The sequence below is a fragment of the Syngnathus floridae genome, chromosome 19, assembly GCF_059516105.1.
Source record: "Syngnathus floridae isolate MCC-2025c chromosome 19, RoL_Sflo_1.0, whole genome shotgun sequence".
Lineage (NCBI taxonomy): Eukaryota > Metazoa > Chordata > Actinopteri > Syngnathiformes > Syngnathidae > Syngnathus > Syngnathus floridae.
Genome location: NC_142431.1, coordinates 1,811,115 through 1,826,983, shown reverse-complemented (window position 1 = coordinate 1,826,983; position 15,869 = coordinate 1,811,115). Strand labels below are relative to the sequence as shown.

At 43.2% G+C, this 15,869-nt stretch overlaps 2 protein-coding genes across 2 annotated transcripts; one reads left to right on the top strand and one right to left on the bottom strand.

Annotated features, from left to right (window-relative positions):
* Positions 1-2,109: 2,109 nt before the first annotated feature.
* LOC148381508 (sterile alpha motif domain-containing protein 12-like) lies at positions 2,110-4,281 on the bottom strand. The gene is made up of 4 exons (XM_088361003.1): positions 4,156-4,281; positions 2,596-2,741; positions 2,399-2,539; positions 2,110-2,333 (listed from the first exon to the last, which is right to left on the bottom strand). Exons 2-4 carry the CDS (start codon positions 2,714-2,716, stop codon positions 2,317-2,319), a joined length of 279 nt encoding a protein of 92 aa, XP_088217129.1. The 5' UTR covers positions 2,717-2,741; positions 4,156-4,281; the 3' UTR covers positions 2,110-2,316.
* Positions 4,282-4,597: 316 nt separating this feature from the next.
* Positions 4,598-15,394, top strand: scara5 (scavenger receptor class A, member 5 (putative)). Its single transcript, XM_088362489.1, has 13 exons — positions 4,598-4,697; positions 4,769-4,930; positions 5,821-5,939; positions 6,772-6,900; positions 10,170-10,369; positions 10,452-10,630; positions 10,695-10,821; positions 10,890-11,058; positions 11,415-11,486; positions 12,965-13,072; positions 13,519-13,575; positions 14,135-14,323; positions 14,403-15,394. The coding sequence occupies exons 3-13, from the start codon at positions 5,828-5,830 to the stop codon at positions 14,534-14,536; spliced, it is 1,476 nt and encodes a 491-aa protein (XP_088218615.1). The 5' UTR covers positions 4,598-4,697; positions 4,769-4,930; positions 5,821-5,827; the 3' UTR covers positions 14,537-15,394.
* Positions 15,395-15,869: the final 475 nt, after the last annotated feature.

The window sequence follows — 15,869 nt, the reverse complement described above, 5'->3', positions numbered from 1 at the left end:
CACCCCCCAAGCACCAAGCACGTGAGCAAGGAGGTGCGACGCTCGTGAAGCTGCACCGTTCAGTGAGGAACTTTTTTTTTTTTTTTAATTTATATATATATAAATACACCACAGCCCTGCGCGGCAAAGTCCGTTAAGAAATGTGTGAATTTATGGGTAGGTTAACGTGGCTTAACTTCTCTGATGATCAAATGAACAATCTTAATGTTAATAACAAAACAATTTGTTTTATGTACAAGAATGAGACATTTTCTAGAATCTGCTGCACGAGACTTTTTCCTGAAAGAATTTTTCATCACCTTCTGTTTATGGGGTCATCCATTAAGCTCTGATTGAACTTTGGACTGCTCCCAGTTTACGCTTAAAATGTGAGTTAAATAGACTGCCAGTTAAATGTCGCCCTCTTGTGGCAACCTTTTTCAAGGCTTCATCAGTGTCTGTGTTGTGCCACTTCATTAGGGACACAATCCATTTTGCATGGACAAAGATACAAATTCAATTTGAGTTGTCCTAAAAATCCTTTCAACTTATTTTAAATAAGAGTAAAATAAGAAGATATAGCCAGTACTTGCCAAAAATCTCTGCAGCTTCTTGTTAATGTTGCTGTAGATGTCATCTCAATCTCTCTGTACATTTTTCATGTGAAGATTTGGAAGTTATGGCAGATTGTTGTCACCTGAAGAATATGGAAGATTGTGGTTACATGGAGGCTACAACTATTGCTTGCCGGATAACGCTGCAGTTTTTTTTTTTTTTTTTTTTATTATTGCTCAAGGCATTTTTGCAGAAAATAAAAAGACAAGAATGATGACGTGGAGGAAGAAGGGTTGAAGGAGCAGAAGAGTCTGGAGGCTTTTTTGGCATTTCAATTATCCAAAAGTCCCTCCTGTGCACCGCCGCCTGTCGTCCCGTCAGCGTTAATGTTTTAATAGCGCGGGAGCGCGCGTGGGCACGCACGCACGCACATTTTGATTTATAGCCTCAGCTGCGCTTGGCCGACTAACCACGCTGAAATATTCATGCCATATTTATCCACGTGAATGACGCTTCATGCATTTGCGAGGAGGGGAGGGGGGGGGGATTAGCACGGTGAGAGCGCCGCACGACGGTCCCAAGCTCGACACCTCACACGTCATCAAAGCCATCAACGTGACACCCAAACTCACACCTGACTTGCTTCATTTTTATTTAGATAAGTGTATTTGGCACCTTGAGTGTGTGTGTGTGTGTGTGTTACAAGCCAATACTTCCAAACCTCCCTGAGCACTTAGAATGTGAAGAATATGGCAGATTGTTGTTTTGTGCAGGACATGTACTTGCCAGAAATGAAAAAATATGCTGACGTGAAGCATATTGGAGTTTGTTGTCACATGACGTGATCACTTCTTGCCAGATCATTTCTAGCGAGAGCTCAGCGAAGAAGCTCCGACTAAAAATGCGTTCCCGTCATACGCTAGCGTTCTTGTAATTCACGGTGCTATTGGAATTCCAATGAGGGGGGAGGGGGGAGGAGGGGGGGGCTGTTATTATTGATCGAACCGGCGGCGGCGCAATAAATCTGCGAGCGCTCGGTACGTCCGAGCAAGAAATGAATCTTTGATACAAATGAGCGTCATCGCTTCTGGCCTAGAAAGTCCAAATGGAGATCAAATTGAGTCTTAATTGCCTTCCTCGCTTCTTCTTCTTCTTCAGCGTGGTTACATCACAAAAAAATTTATAATTCTGCATGGAGAAACTTTTTAAGTCCATGAGGTCATATTTAGAAATTCAATAAAAATTTGTGATATGATCTATGAATGAACTAATAATGCGGTTAGCTTGTCTAATTAGCGCTAATTGACGGATGATTGACGAGGTGTGAACACTGATCGATCGGCATCTGCACTGGCACGCTTCTCGTCTGTCCTCTGATTCATCCGTTTGTGCCACCACCTCCTCCTCCTCCTCCCTGCACATTTAATACTTGCAGTGTGACGCCTTGGATGTAAAATGATATAAGGTGTCAAAATGAAAGAAAGGAAGAGATAACTTTTTTTTTTTTATCCCATGTCAAGTTCTGTTATTTAAAAAAAATGATGATTCATACTTTATAAGAAAAAACAGTGACGATTTTGATGTAAATGTTTTTACCGCACAACAAAGGAAGAACGATACAAAGAATTTTGATAACATCTACCGGGCTCACGTTTCGTACAGGAAATGACTTTTCCCCCTCGTCATCGATTCGTCTTCTAAGATCACCCCCACCTCGTCAGTCGGTGGATGGATGGATGATGGATAGAATGAGTCGGAAGCAGAATTAAAAATGAACGCCTGTTATGCCGGGAAACATTCTGCAAAGGAAAACAGAAAATAAAAACCAGATTTGTTGCAAAACCTTTTCAGCATTTTAGCTTACCTGAGCAGATGTCGTCCAGTTCTCCCAGCTCCTCCTGCACTCTGAGGAGAAGAAGGTCCTGCAACATCTCCTGCTGTTGCGCCTCCGATTCCACTCCGAGGAGTTGCAGGTGGTGTTCCCGCAGCCTCAGCAGTGCACGACCTAACATGATTTACCATTAAATTAAAAAAAAAATCTGTTTTTGCTGCAATATATACCTGAGATGGCATGTTTCATCACGGCCTTCTGGAGCACGCCCACTAAGCTGGGATAGCACTTTTCAATCCACTCCAGCACATCCTTCACCGACCACAACGACACCCGCTTGGATGCTTCCATCGCCACGATGATCCACAAAAAAAACCTACAAGACAGAAAACATCATGACAATCCTCAGTTGACTTCGGCATAATCAGTCATCATTTTAAACATTCATGACATTTTCCCGGGTATTATTATCATCGTGCGTCACAGTAAGACGGCGATTGAGTTTCAAGGCGACCCGACTCAAGCAATTTGAGGAAGCTGAGGTGAGAGGTCAGCAAGAAATAACGATAGGACTCCATCCATGCTCCGTGTCAGCACTCTTGCTCCAACGAGGAGCCCGATTGATTTTGACTATGTTACACATGAGTGGAAAGGTCCCATTAAGTCCTTTCCTGCACTGGACCGGTCCCAGAGACAATTTTGATTATTCAGGATTATGTTAATAAACTATTTTCAGTTTATATGACTAAAAAAAGTATAGGACAAGCAAATATTGAACATGCTAATAGATATTTTTCGGTGTCCTCACTTGAGGAAGGGTTAAGTTAGCCTCAGGTGTGCTAGCAAAATTGGCCGACATGGGACAACATGAAGAAAAAAACAGACGGTGAAATGTGCTGAGGAGGAAAAGTCAGTGTTTGCGACAACAAATCCTCCCGAGGGGGGAAAAAAACAGCTAAATTGTTGATGTGACCTTTTCAATGTAATGTAGGAATGTCATTTCCTGTGTTAATTAGAGGAGAAGCCAGTCACACAGGACTCATTGGCATACATTGTGAAAACATTTCAGGATTTTAAAAGTCAAAGTGGCGTTAAAGAAACCAGCTCTACTTGTTTTTTTGTTTTAAAGGAGACTTATTATGCTTCTATACCATTTTCCACAATTGTCATGTTTTTAATAACATCTGTTATTTTATTTCTATATCATTTATATGTAGATGTCATGTTTCTATAATTGTGACGTGATAATTTTGTGTCATTTTCATAAAAAAAGGCAGATAAATAAAGATTTAGTGCTGTAATTTTACGTCCATTTTTTCTTACCGATGCAATGCCGCCCTCTTGTGGGACGTAAGGCTTACTACAATAAACGACTTTCTAATTCTTGTTCCACAAATGGTTCTTGCGACATAATTTTATACACTTTATTCGGTTTAACTGTTTAATCCTCTATCAGACACGGAATATAAATACTTTTATGATTTCTGTTTATATAAAAACTCAACGCCCCATTCGTTTACCTTGCGATGAAGTCCTATTTGACAACATTCTGTCGTGTTAGGGTGGTCAAACTAGTTGCCGAATTGATACAATTTCTATCATATTAACGTTTGTGTTACATTTTCGAACTTTTAAGCGTTTTAAAAATAATACGACCGAAACTACGCGGTTTTTTGACAGAAGTCTGGTACGCCCGCCAACTGCGTACGGAACACAACTCGAGCTTTCAAAGTCGTAGTGGCCCTTTTAGTTCAATAATTAACTTATAAAGATGTCTTTTTGTGTTTTACCTTCTTCCGTGTGTCTGCGCGATGACTGTTTTATTCTTTCAAAAAAAGAAAAACGCCTGCTTGCCTCAACTTGTCCATGACGACCACCTGGCCTTGAAAACCTTCATCAGGTGTGTTCAAGTGTACTGGGAGTTTATAGTTTCAAAATAAAAATAAATCAATAACTTTTCTGATAGCGAGCAAACTTTTCTTAACTATACCAGTTAATCACAGCAGGATGCCACTGCACGCTCCTAGCTGCTAAAATCTATCATTTGAAAACCAAACGCGAATTTTAAACACTCCTTTGAAATCCTAACCCTCGTTAAAAACACTACTTTAAATTAATTAAATCAAATTTCAAACTTCCTCATCTGAAATTATATTTAATAAATACATATATAGATCAATTAAGTCAATAAAACCGCAGGTACATAAATGCCTTGCACCCGCCGCTGAGTAACACTAGATGGCGCTTGTGCACAGCCCAGGATGGACACGCTATCCTCCTGTGAAGAACTCCAGCTGGACTTTGCTTGACTTTTCGGATCACGTGGACCGTGGTGATGTTTTCGTGGAGGTTGCACATATTCCCCTGCAATAGTCCGACCGTCTATTGTTGTTGTTGCAGCAGGTTGGAGGAGAAGCCCTGCACAGTCCGTCCTTCCACGGCGTGTTCTTGGGGAGCTGTCAAGTCTACGACTTTTGGTTTGGGGTCCAATCGGAGGAAGGATGAGCCTCTTGGAGCTGTGATTTCTTTTTGGCTTTCTCCGTCCTCCAGTTGACAGCTGACGAGGTGAGTGGGTAAAGTTAATCAATTCGGGTCACTTCATTAGGTACAGCTACAAGTCATGTTGAGTCGAACCGGAGTTAAATGATTCTTTTCCACACATGATAATCAGGTGTACCCAATGTATCATCCTTATGATTCATCCAAAGGTGTGGCTGCTTTGCTGTGCCTCATCGTTGGCCCCGAGTGTGTGCATGTTACATTGCAAAAGCTAAAACAAAAATTGTGTTTTAGAGTGCCTCATTGTTGCAGCATGGAAAAACCCAGTTAATTTGTAGAGAAATATTTTTGTTTTCTCAAAAACACTTTTTTTCTTAACAGTGATTCATTCTAAGTTGTCAAACAAGAGACAGCAGAATGTTCCAGATAGCACTGATTCTTTGCTTTCCCACCATCCTTTATCACACACGAATACACACAGACATACACACACATATACACAAACCTTGCAGGGTGTGCAAGCACTCATGCTAGTAGTGTGTGTGTGTGTGGGGGGGGGGTGTCTCCTAGCAGCCTTCGTTTCAGTCCAACTGTCATTCTGGTTGCCTTAATGAGAAAGTCAGGACTGAGTGCTTTTAACGGCTTTTGTGCAAACCCTGCACATCTCCCACTGCGACAAATCCATTGCGACCTCCTGGGAATTTGTGCACTCACAATCACCATTGGTACGACTTGATTTTTGAAAGGTTTGCTCAGATGATGAAAGTATTGTTGATGAATTATGCATGGTGAAATTCCCTGAGATATATTTCTCGAGGCAAACACACGGAAGGTAAGGACGAGGTTAAGCACACAAACTTGACCCATCCCCGCTTGGACGTCCGAAGTTTTGTTTTGCTTGGAACGTTCTTATCCGTATTCTATATGACTTAACTCAACGTGTGTTTGAATCCCAGCCAGGAGATGGAGAACAAGGCCGTGTACTTGAGTACGCACGAGGAACAGGAGAGCGCCTATATGTACGAAGACGCCTATGAGGGACATAATTTGTCCAAGCTCAACCTGTGCGATGAAGGTGAGGAGGAAGAGGAGAACCCTCAAATATTTCTGACAAAAAAAAGAAGTGGGAAAATAATGACTAAGCAAACAGAAAGTTTGCACGAGAATGAACCTTGGCAAAGTGCACTTCCATGCAGAAGTTGCTTTGCTTCCTCTGAACGTAAACATTTTTTGGAGGCGAGCTAAGTGTCGAAATAGAAATGTTTGCGTGATGCCAAGTTGTCGTGTCGTCTTCCCGACTTGCTGAACTTGTCGTTTTTGAAAAAAAAAAGAAAAAAAAACAATTAAATTTATCGACAATCAATTAATTCAGGTCAAGACGCTCATCCCGGTCAAGTTTCCCCACTAATTCAACGTAATGGTGAATTTTATTATTAAAATAAATACATTAAAATCAATTAACTAAAATAAATATATGAATAAATGATAAATAATGACTGATTCACTGCCAGCGTAGTTAAAATGGGCAGTGAATGAGTTAATCGTTCATTCAATCACAACACACTTGTCTGTTTTGTGTCAAATTTATAGAAGACATTTCTTGTCATGTTCCACTTTATGAGATTTTAATAACATTTGGCCCACAGGTGAAGATGCCAACTGATCACCTTGTTTTATTGAGCACATGGTCCCGGTTTATGTCAAATTTGCTCCCGGGAGAAGAAACTAATCTGATGTTTTGAATCTGGAAAGCATTCTTGAGAGCAGACACGGACGGGACAGCGTCCAAAGCAAACGCTTAACGCGTCGCGTTATGGAAGCCAAATGTCTCGTTGTGTTGGCTGTTAGCTATTGGCGCTAAAGCTAAAAAAGCTTTGGACTGACTGTTTTGGCTTTTTTTTTTTCAGGTTCTGGAAAGAGGCGCAGGAAACATGATCAATGCTGCGGTCAGCTCAACTCTTTGGCGGCCATCAAGTATGCCATCGTGTTGCTCTACGTGCTTGTGCTCCTCACCATCTTCGGATTGTGCCTAGCCGGTAAGGCGACTTACCAATTAGCTTACTGTTACCTAGCTAGCTAGCTTACTGTTACCTAGCTAGCCTTAGTTTTTTTAAAATCTGCAAATCTTCGCTTTCCAGCACAAAAGTAACATCAGATTACAAGAAATTAAATATTAAAGACATTTTGTATGACTTCACATTTGAAATTGTGTATTCATGACTTTGATTTAATAAGTTTCATTTTTATAACGTGTCTGTCATCAATAAGTTTGCACATGGAAATAGTTTCATGTCCATCTCTAGTTTCTGCACTTATGACATCAGCGCTGCCTTGCAATGAAGGACACACACACACACACACACACAGGTGGTGTTATGGGGGGGGGCAACGTGATGTGAACCTCATTTCCGCGTTACTGTAGCCGTGCAGTGCGCTTTAGCGTGGAGAACACACACGTAGCATAAACAAGTCACGTCCAATGTAAAGCGAAACGCTAACAATGAAGAGAGAGAAGGGCTTCAATAGTGGGGGGCCACGTTTCGGAATGTGAAGCCCCTTCGGTTCCGCCACCCACCACAACTTCTAGATAATACCTCCTCAAAAAGTGTACATCGTGAATTCTACCCTGTATTTATTTCAAGTTGAGTTCCTCAGGGATCTGTTTGAGGTCCTTTTCGATCAATCTCATCACTTCCCGATGTCCCACGACTTATGTTTTTGAGGTCACTTCCTTTTTGTTACTTTGTGTTTACGGCTTTTCACCTTGAGCTAGGGGCCTCACTGCAAATGTCAGCGTTGTTAGGAGACAAGAAGAACAAGACGATGGAGACATTACGGTGGAAATGTGTGTGTGTGTGAAGTCCGAAGGTATTTTCTCATTTAGGACGAGTTGAGTTGCCTAAAGAGCAAGCAATCAAAGCAGCCTTTTGTGCGCCAAGTGGCTCCAGCATTGCTCCCTGGAGGCCCCCTACATCCACGCTCATGTAAAAAAAAAAAATGCCTGTTTGCCAGTTAACCCCCACACCGTTCCCCGCCGTCCCCGGACTCTTCCTTGAATTCTCACTTGACTTCTTGGGTCACCAGTACACCCCTCCCTCCCTCCCTTTTTCATTTCTATAGATAAGCGCAGTGTAGTGGTTGCGGGTCCTATCAGATTGCAGCGTGATTCCCCCCCCCGCTCCCATGTAACGTGTCTAAAGGCAGTTCCGAAAAAAAATAATAATTGCGTGCAGTCCGACAAATAAAAAGCTCGAGTTCGCCCTTATATGGTCGTGTACTCAGGCTAAAAAGAGTGCAGGTTAATCCCTCACAGCCTTTGCTGCAATTGTGAATGTGTGCACCCCACACCACAAGATAATCATTTTTGGGAGACATTTGACAATCAGCCATTTGCTTGGAAGAGAAGAAAATTGCTGAAAGCAGGCATCTGCTTTCCAGAGACTTCAATGTCGGGAAGGCGTCTGCGTTCGCCTTTTGTCCGATTTGACGAGCCCGGGTACATACATGACACATGTGTCGCGTCTTTAAACAGACCCGAGATATTTTCAAGCTTTGCCCGACGACGAGATGATTGAAGATAAAAGGCGGCTTAGGGATGGGAGCCAGATGTGAAAAATCCAAAAAGGGTAAATGTGACACCGTCACTCTGAGATGCTGTCAAATGTGACTCAAATCTAATAAATGTCATAATGGCAAAAAAAAAAAAATCTTCCTTATTCCCATTGGGCAAAATTCCATAAACAAAAACACACCAACAAAACAAATCAGAGTTTGAATCTGAACCAGGTTGCACAGTTGGCCGCCATTCAAGTATTCGAGCCTCGATGGAGGTCTTCTTTGGCGATCCCGAAACGATGATGCCGTAATCTCGCCCTGCAGAACTCCCGCACATGCTGCAATTTACACGCCGCTCGCTGGTGTTGCAGTCCTGCCGAAGCGCTCGCTCGCTCGGCCGGCCAAGTTTCATTTTAATCGAAACAAGCTGGGCCCAGTTCGCTGCCGTATCAAAGCCGAGCAACGCTGTTTGTTGTTTGTTGACTTGCGGTTTGAGGGGAGAAATAGTTTCAAGACATTTTCTCCTATAGGAATAACTATAAAATGATTTCGTTGTGGAAAGTTCATTAATGCAGTTTTGTTTTGAGCCACCAGGGGGCAGTATAACAGCTTCGAATTGATTCACTGTACCATTCTTCTCAGAGGATAAAGAATATATGTCTGAGTATTTTCATTTTTGTTCAAATATTTGTTATAAGTTGCTTTTCCTAGCCCGAATTTGGTGTTTCGCTTAGCATCAGGCTAAATGGATTTTATGGTTCTTTGGAATAGGCTGCACAGTATGTAATGGGTCTTAAAAAGGATCTTAGAATATCTTGGAAATAAACGTCAAGCTGCGAGGGGGTTAAAGTCGGAGCTTAGTAACCATGGATGCTGATCCGGGAGCCGTTGCTCTTGAAGACCTTTGTTTGAAAGCAACACGAACATCTCTGAATCTTCTTTACATTTCAAGGTCAACTCAAACACAGAGCTGGAGATGTTCCTGTGATGTTATTTGAGAGGGCAAATGTGATTTAAGGAGCTGGGAAAGTTTTTTTTTTTCCTCCAAAGCGCAGCTGAGATGTTGACAGGCTGTGACCGAGCCATTTAGTTCTCGAAATGTGACGCAAGAGGTGCAAACACGCACGACTGTCAATCACAGCAGCAGCTGTCGTTTTTACTGAAGAGTGGCAAAAAAAAAAAGCTTGCGACGATCCAGACCGGATTTATATTTTGTTGCAAGTCAGTTTACAAGACATTTATTTTCATGTTACAAGGATTTTTATGTGTTAGCACGAGTGCAGACAGACCATCATTTAGCAATTAGCCTCCTCGGTTTCGGGTCATTTGGAGTAAACCTAACACGCATAACGAGCTGCGAGTCATTTGTTCTCTTGTGGAGGTCTTCTCTTAAGCACTTTTGGACCCTGAGGGCAGACCCCCCCACCACCACCACCTTGTTTTGCATAGATGATGTCATACCGTAAAACATCTCCACGGTGGGCAAAAGTTGCCACGCTACTTCAACACACGAGAAGTGGTGTCATTTCGAAAAGTCCAGAAATGTGGCTGGTTCCAGGTACTACAAGCGCCAGGAACTTCCCTGGAGCCTTAGGTGGAAATGCGACTATAAAGTGGATGGAGAGCGACATCTGCTCTCCATTACACACAAGAGTCTTAATTCCAGCCGGGTGATTGATGCTGACCCATTTACTCTGTTGCTGAGAGATGTTCGACAACAACTGTTCTTTTTTATTTCTCCTCCTCGCAGTATCTCGCTCCCAGGCATGGTCGCAGCAGCAGCAGGTGCTGATGGAGAACGTCACCCAGATGTCGGAGCGCTCCCGGCTGCTCCAGCAGACGTTGGACGAGACGCCCGATCAGGCCGACCTCTTGGAGAACATCTGGAAGTTGGAGAATCTCTTCCAGAATCATAGCGACAGACTGCAGAAGCTAGAGATTCTCATCAAGGTGCTGGAGGTTCATTAAGATGCAAAGATGTTGAGTCACAAAGTCCCTGAAGAACCTCATTGTCTTTTTTGGATGCTCCCAGGGTTTGGAGGCGGAGCTTAGAAGCATGCATGCTCAGTCCCTGCATTCGGAAGGCTACCTGGTGCAGCTGGATGAACGTCTGTCGTCGTTCAGCAGCTCCGCCGGAAGGAACCTGACGGGCCTGACTGCCGAGGTGGCTCGGACCACCACCTGGCTTCACGACCAGAACCTGATGCTCAGGTTAGCCGAGTTAGCTTAGCGTGACATCACCGCTCATGCTGATATGGTGTTTTTTTTTTAAAAGGGAGACTTCAGGTGAGGTGACCGGGCTAAGAGATAAGCTGGAGGAGGTCAACTGGATGGTTGGAGCTGTCAATCACACCGTCAGCAATGACATCAATATTCATCATTTGAAAATACACGATCTGCAGGTAAATATTTTCAATTTTTTCCTGATACACTTCACATTCTGAACGTGAATCCTTCCCCCCCCCTGTAGATTCAGATCAGCAACATCACGGAGGACACGTCCAGTCTATGGGTGACCCACATCCACACGGAGGCGCTACTTCGGAACGAAATGGAGATCTTGAACACCATCGCCGAGGATCTCCGTCTCAAGGACTGGGAGCACTCCATGGCTCTGAAAAATATCAGCTTCATAGAAGGTCAGCCGGAGATCTTGTTAGCCGCTAATAAGCTCGGTGAAGTATTTGCTTGACTCATTACAGGACTGCTCCTCGTAAATCTCATTTTCTGGGTGGAGGAGCTGTCGTGAGCCTGGAGATATTTTCTTAGTAACTCGTGAGCATAATGCTGCTCGCGTGCCAACATTTTAGACTTATGTGGAATAATTCTTGGGTGCGTCTGTTACTGTGCCAGGCAACCAAAATGGTTTCCCGGCACCATGTGAAACAAGCCAAACGTGCCATTAGGAGGTTCATAAAGGAAGATTTGCTGTACCTAATGAAGTGTCTTGCCATTGTGGGTCTCACACACAAATTAATTTCATCTTTTTTTGCAGGACCAAAAGGAGAGAAGGGTGACACTGGACCACAGGGGCACACCGGCGCCCCTGGATTAACCGGTTTAAGAGGTAAGAAGTAATGTGGAAAAGAAAAATGTAAACAAGCCGAGAACATGTTGCGCTTTGTCGCAATGGAGGTTTATTATGATTCCTCGTGGCCCGCATGTTCTTGAAATAGAAAACAGAAGAAATCCCCCCCCAAAAAATAAATTGTACAGTTTTTACAAGCCGCACATCTGCCAGCTAAACCATGAAAAATATTTGGAACCCCTCCCTCCACAACTATGATGCAATCCATCTGCAGATGTGTTGCTATGCATCAAAATAAAAAAACACACCCCAAAATATAGAGACTTTTCATCTACATCATATTTCAAGTGACTCAGGGGGCTGAATTGTCAAAGAATGCTGAGAGGTTCTCTGGGAAAACCCAGTTTGACCTTCAAGTGTGTTTTCACACCAGAGGATTGAGACTGGAGTGGCATCAAAGTTCCTCCTGCTCTTTAAACACAACACAGCTGCTCAGCTGGCGTGGTCACGCTGTCTTACGGTAAAGGTGACGCCAGCGTGCACAATCACACGATGGGAAAACACGACTTAAGACTTCGGGGTCGGTGGTTGCCATTTTGTCTTGTCGGCGGTAATCCCGACTGCCCAACCAAATCAATTTGATCAGCTCGTCTGTGTTATACTGCCCCCAAGTGGCCAAAGCGTGCACAACAGAAGGATCAGCACGATAGTGAAGCAAAAAGTGCATTTAATTTCTTTACATTCTAATTAATGTTATGAATAAATATTTGTTTTAATAAAGTACAATATATAGGGTGCTATTTTTCTTATTAAAGAAGAATTTTTGTAGACACATATATTTGACAAAATGTTTTTTGGGCGAGGCTGGAACAGATTAATCTCATTTCCATTGGCTTCCATCTAAGGCCTCGCTCCAGTTCCAGTCTCTCCAAGCGCTATTGATTCTTCTCAATGGTTCATAATCAGTTTTGTACTTTCAAAGCGAGCCAAACCAAATCATGTCCGAAGAGTCTATTTATACCCATAAATGTCTGCGACTTGTTGCTGAGGAGCAGTCTCAACACGAGAGGGTACATGTGTTCCTCATTAACGTGTTAGCTTGGAGTCGCTCGAGTGTGCATACTGTAAACACACACACACACACACACACGTTCGTTACAGTGATGGAAATGGATTTTATTAGCGGGGAAAAAAAAATATTGTTGTTTTCTCCACTTTTTGGCCCGGCGAAGAGCTTTGGAGCATTTCTACGGCGATGTCGTCCATCAATGATGTCATGATGGCGCCCGGGGAATGCTGGGAATGGACCAGTTCAATTTGTGAGAACATGTTGGACAATTGTGTGCGTCCAAGTTATGTGGGAACACTTTGGGGGGAAAGTTCCTTGTTCTGTTCCCAGAGCAAAGCGAACCATCCGTGAAGATGAAACTTGGAAGAACACAGGGTTTTATTTTATCCACATTTTGTTGTGAGATAAAATTCATCTTGTACATAAGCATTATTTTTGTCTCTTTAAGGCTTCCCTGGAGAAAAAGGCGTCCAAGGACTTTCTGGTAGCAAAGGAGCCAGTGGCGACGATGGCAGTCGAGGAGATAAAGGCGACATCGGACCCGTCGGACCAAAAGGTGCAAAATTTGTCACGAAAGATGTGTTGCGACCCGGTTTCGAGAAGGATATATCGAACCAAAAACGACAAAAATAGACTTCTCGGGTGAAAACGACCAATAAATAGCACCCCCGACAGACTTGAAGGTCGGTCCTGTGGTTTTTGGATCACAAGTTTCTTCTGTAAGCAAACGAGGCGCTTTGCTTACCGAGCTGCCAATGGAGGCTGAAACCACAAATAAGAGGAAATTTCATTTACGACCGTTTCACACTTTGGTTCTCTCAAGGCAGGCTGGTGGACTCTGTTTAATTTAATTTGGTTTGCTCCAAATGTCTTAATTGTGAAACCCGTAATGTTTCAGCACATGAATGAGTCCAGAATTTGGTCAAAACAAACAAGACAATAAAAAGCAGCCATTTTGAAAATAAGCCAATTCATGACCTGTCCTCTTGTTTTGTTCTCCAGGGGATCGAGGAGAACGAGGGATGAAAGGAGATAAAGGTGACAGCGGAGTAAGACTAGGTTAGCATCAATCGTCAATCACTTGGTTGAAAGATTTGAAAGTGGCACATTTATGATCTGATGATTTTCCTCGTGAAACGCGCACCTGCTCGGTGAAACAGATTAACTGTACAGTGTGTGCTGTAGCTCTGCTTTGCATTAGACTTCATACACTTCAAAAGAAAAAATTATTAATCTTAAAAAAAAAAAAAAATCTCCAAAGCAATGGCACACATGTTTCTACTTCATCTTCACGTTCTTGTGTAGTGCAGATGTGTCACAGCGTTCCTGTGTGTAGCATGCTAGCATTGTTAGCCCGTACGCTCTACACAATAATATGTAATATAATATTTTAATGTCCTGCCTATTTATAAATGCGAGCAAATGAAAGTTTTGATTTTAGCTGCCAGGTTGTCCAGATTAATACCAGACTTATTTTTACATCAACAAGTCCTTATGAGGAAGTTAGAAAAAAAACAATACAGTGTGCTTATGTGTCAGGTTGAAACCGAGCCACGTTTTTTTACAAATGTCCCGCACATGGGGAATTCTTGTGAAATCTCGTCTTTTATCTTCTCAGTTGAAGACACCCTGGTACGACTGGTGAATGGGTCGGGCCCCCACGAGGGCCGAGTGGAGGTCTTCCACGAAGGCCGCTGGGGGACGGTTTGCGATGATGTGTGGGACAAGAAGGACGGCGACGTAGTGTGCCGGATGCTGGGATACCGAGGGGCCGCCGAGGTCCACAAGACGGGACGCTTCGGACAAGGTTCAAGTCGTTATCGGCACTATCGATAATATAAATATTAGCTTTAATGTGTTTTCTTTTTGCTTGTTCTCCTTTTTAGGCAGCGGTTTAATCTGGATGGACGATGTAGCGTGCGCGGGCACCGAGGACGCCATCCATGAGTGCAACTTTTCCGGTTGGGGCAAAACTAATTGCGGCCACGTGGAAGACGCTGGCGTCACGTGCCTCAGCTAATTGAACTTTGACCCCCTCATAGCCGATTCACTCCTTTGGTCCTCGGCCTGGACATGTTGTGGTAGTTGTGGGGTCGCAAGATGGACAAATAGACTTTCAAAGGAAAGATTGATCTTGGAACCGCCGCGAAAGACTTCGGATCTTCTATCTGCACCATTTTTTGTCTTACTATGAGTTCCTAGTTCGCAAATGTTCGCAGTGTGCTTCCCATTAGAGCTCACTGTTTTGTTTATAAGTGTCACATTCTGACGGAGCGAAAGTGTCGCCAAAGCTAACACGCGGCCTCCATTTTGTTTATTTTCCCTGTCCCGCTTTGTCATCCCAACACGTCTCGTCTGGCGGCCGCGGGGACGAAAACAGGATATCCTCTACGTCTTTTCTCAGCACAGTCGGACCAATTGGAAGTTTAGCCGTTAGCGTGGTCGCGCGCTAACATTCGTTTTTGCGCTACATGCGAAGCCAAAGTTCCACTTCTGTATGAAATACAAAACACGAAGGAAATCAGGAGCTGCTGTGGCACTGCCCAAGGTGCTCCTAATGCACAGAGGAAGCCAAAAATTCCCAATTTCTGGCGGTCTGACTGATGTTTTCCCACGGGATTGGATGTGGTCATGTGATCTCCCCGATACTTGCGGTGAAATCCTTTCACGTTGTGCCTTTTGAAAACGAGAAGTCCTCTTAACCATTTAAAGGTGTCTTCATTTTTTTTTTTAACATTCTCAGTTGCATGTCATACATGTGTTTTTTATCACGGCGCGTGAGTTGTTCAACATTTAAGTATGTACCGTGTTTCATTTGTACTTTTACTACTAAATGCCACATATGCACTGCTGACATATTAAATGTGTTTAAACAGGTGAGCTGGCTTCTCACTGGCAATGTCTTTTGATTGGCAGCTCAAAGGTGCAATTGCACATATGAACGTTTCCATGGTGACAAAAAAATATATAAAACAATAATTGTATCTCCTTTTTACAGAGGCAAATGCTGTAACGTACTGATCCAGTGATGCCTTGGGCTACATGATCATGTGACCCAAGTTTTTCTAGATACCAAATATTGTTTTTGCTGAGCAGGTGTCATAATAAATCACCGTAGCCTGATGTTTTCTTTTCCGCTTGCATCCATCATAACATCAGGCCAGAGCAGGTGTGCAAAGAGACACGACTTGGTCCTCTTCCCTCTTGTGACCATGTTGTACGACTTAACACATCTTTGTGTTCTAAAGCGCACCGCAACATGTGCCTGCGTTGACCACAAAACATGAGCTCATTTCCCCTTTAGAGGAATAAAAGAGGAATGGCGAGGAAAAACCAGAGAGCAACAGTCTTCC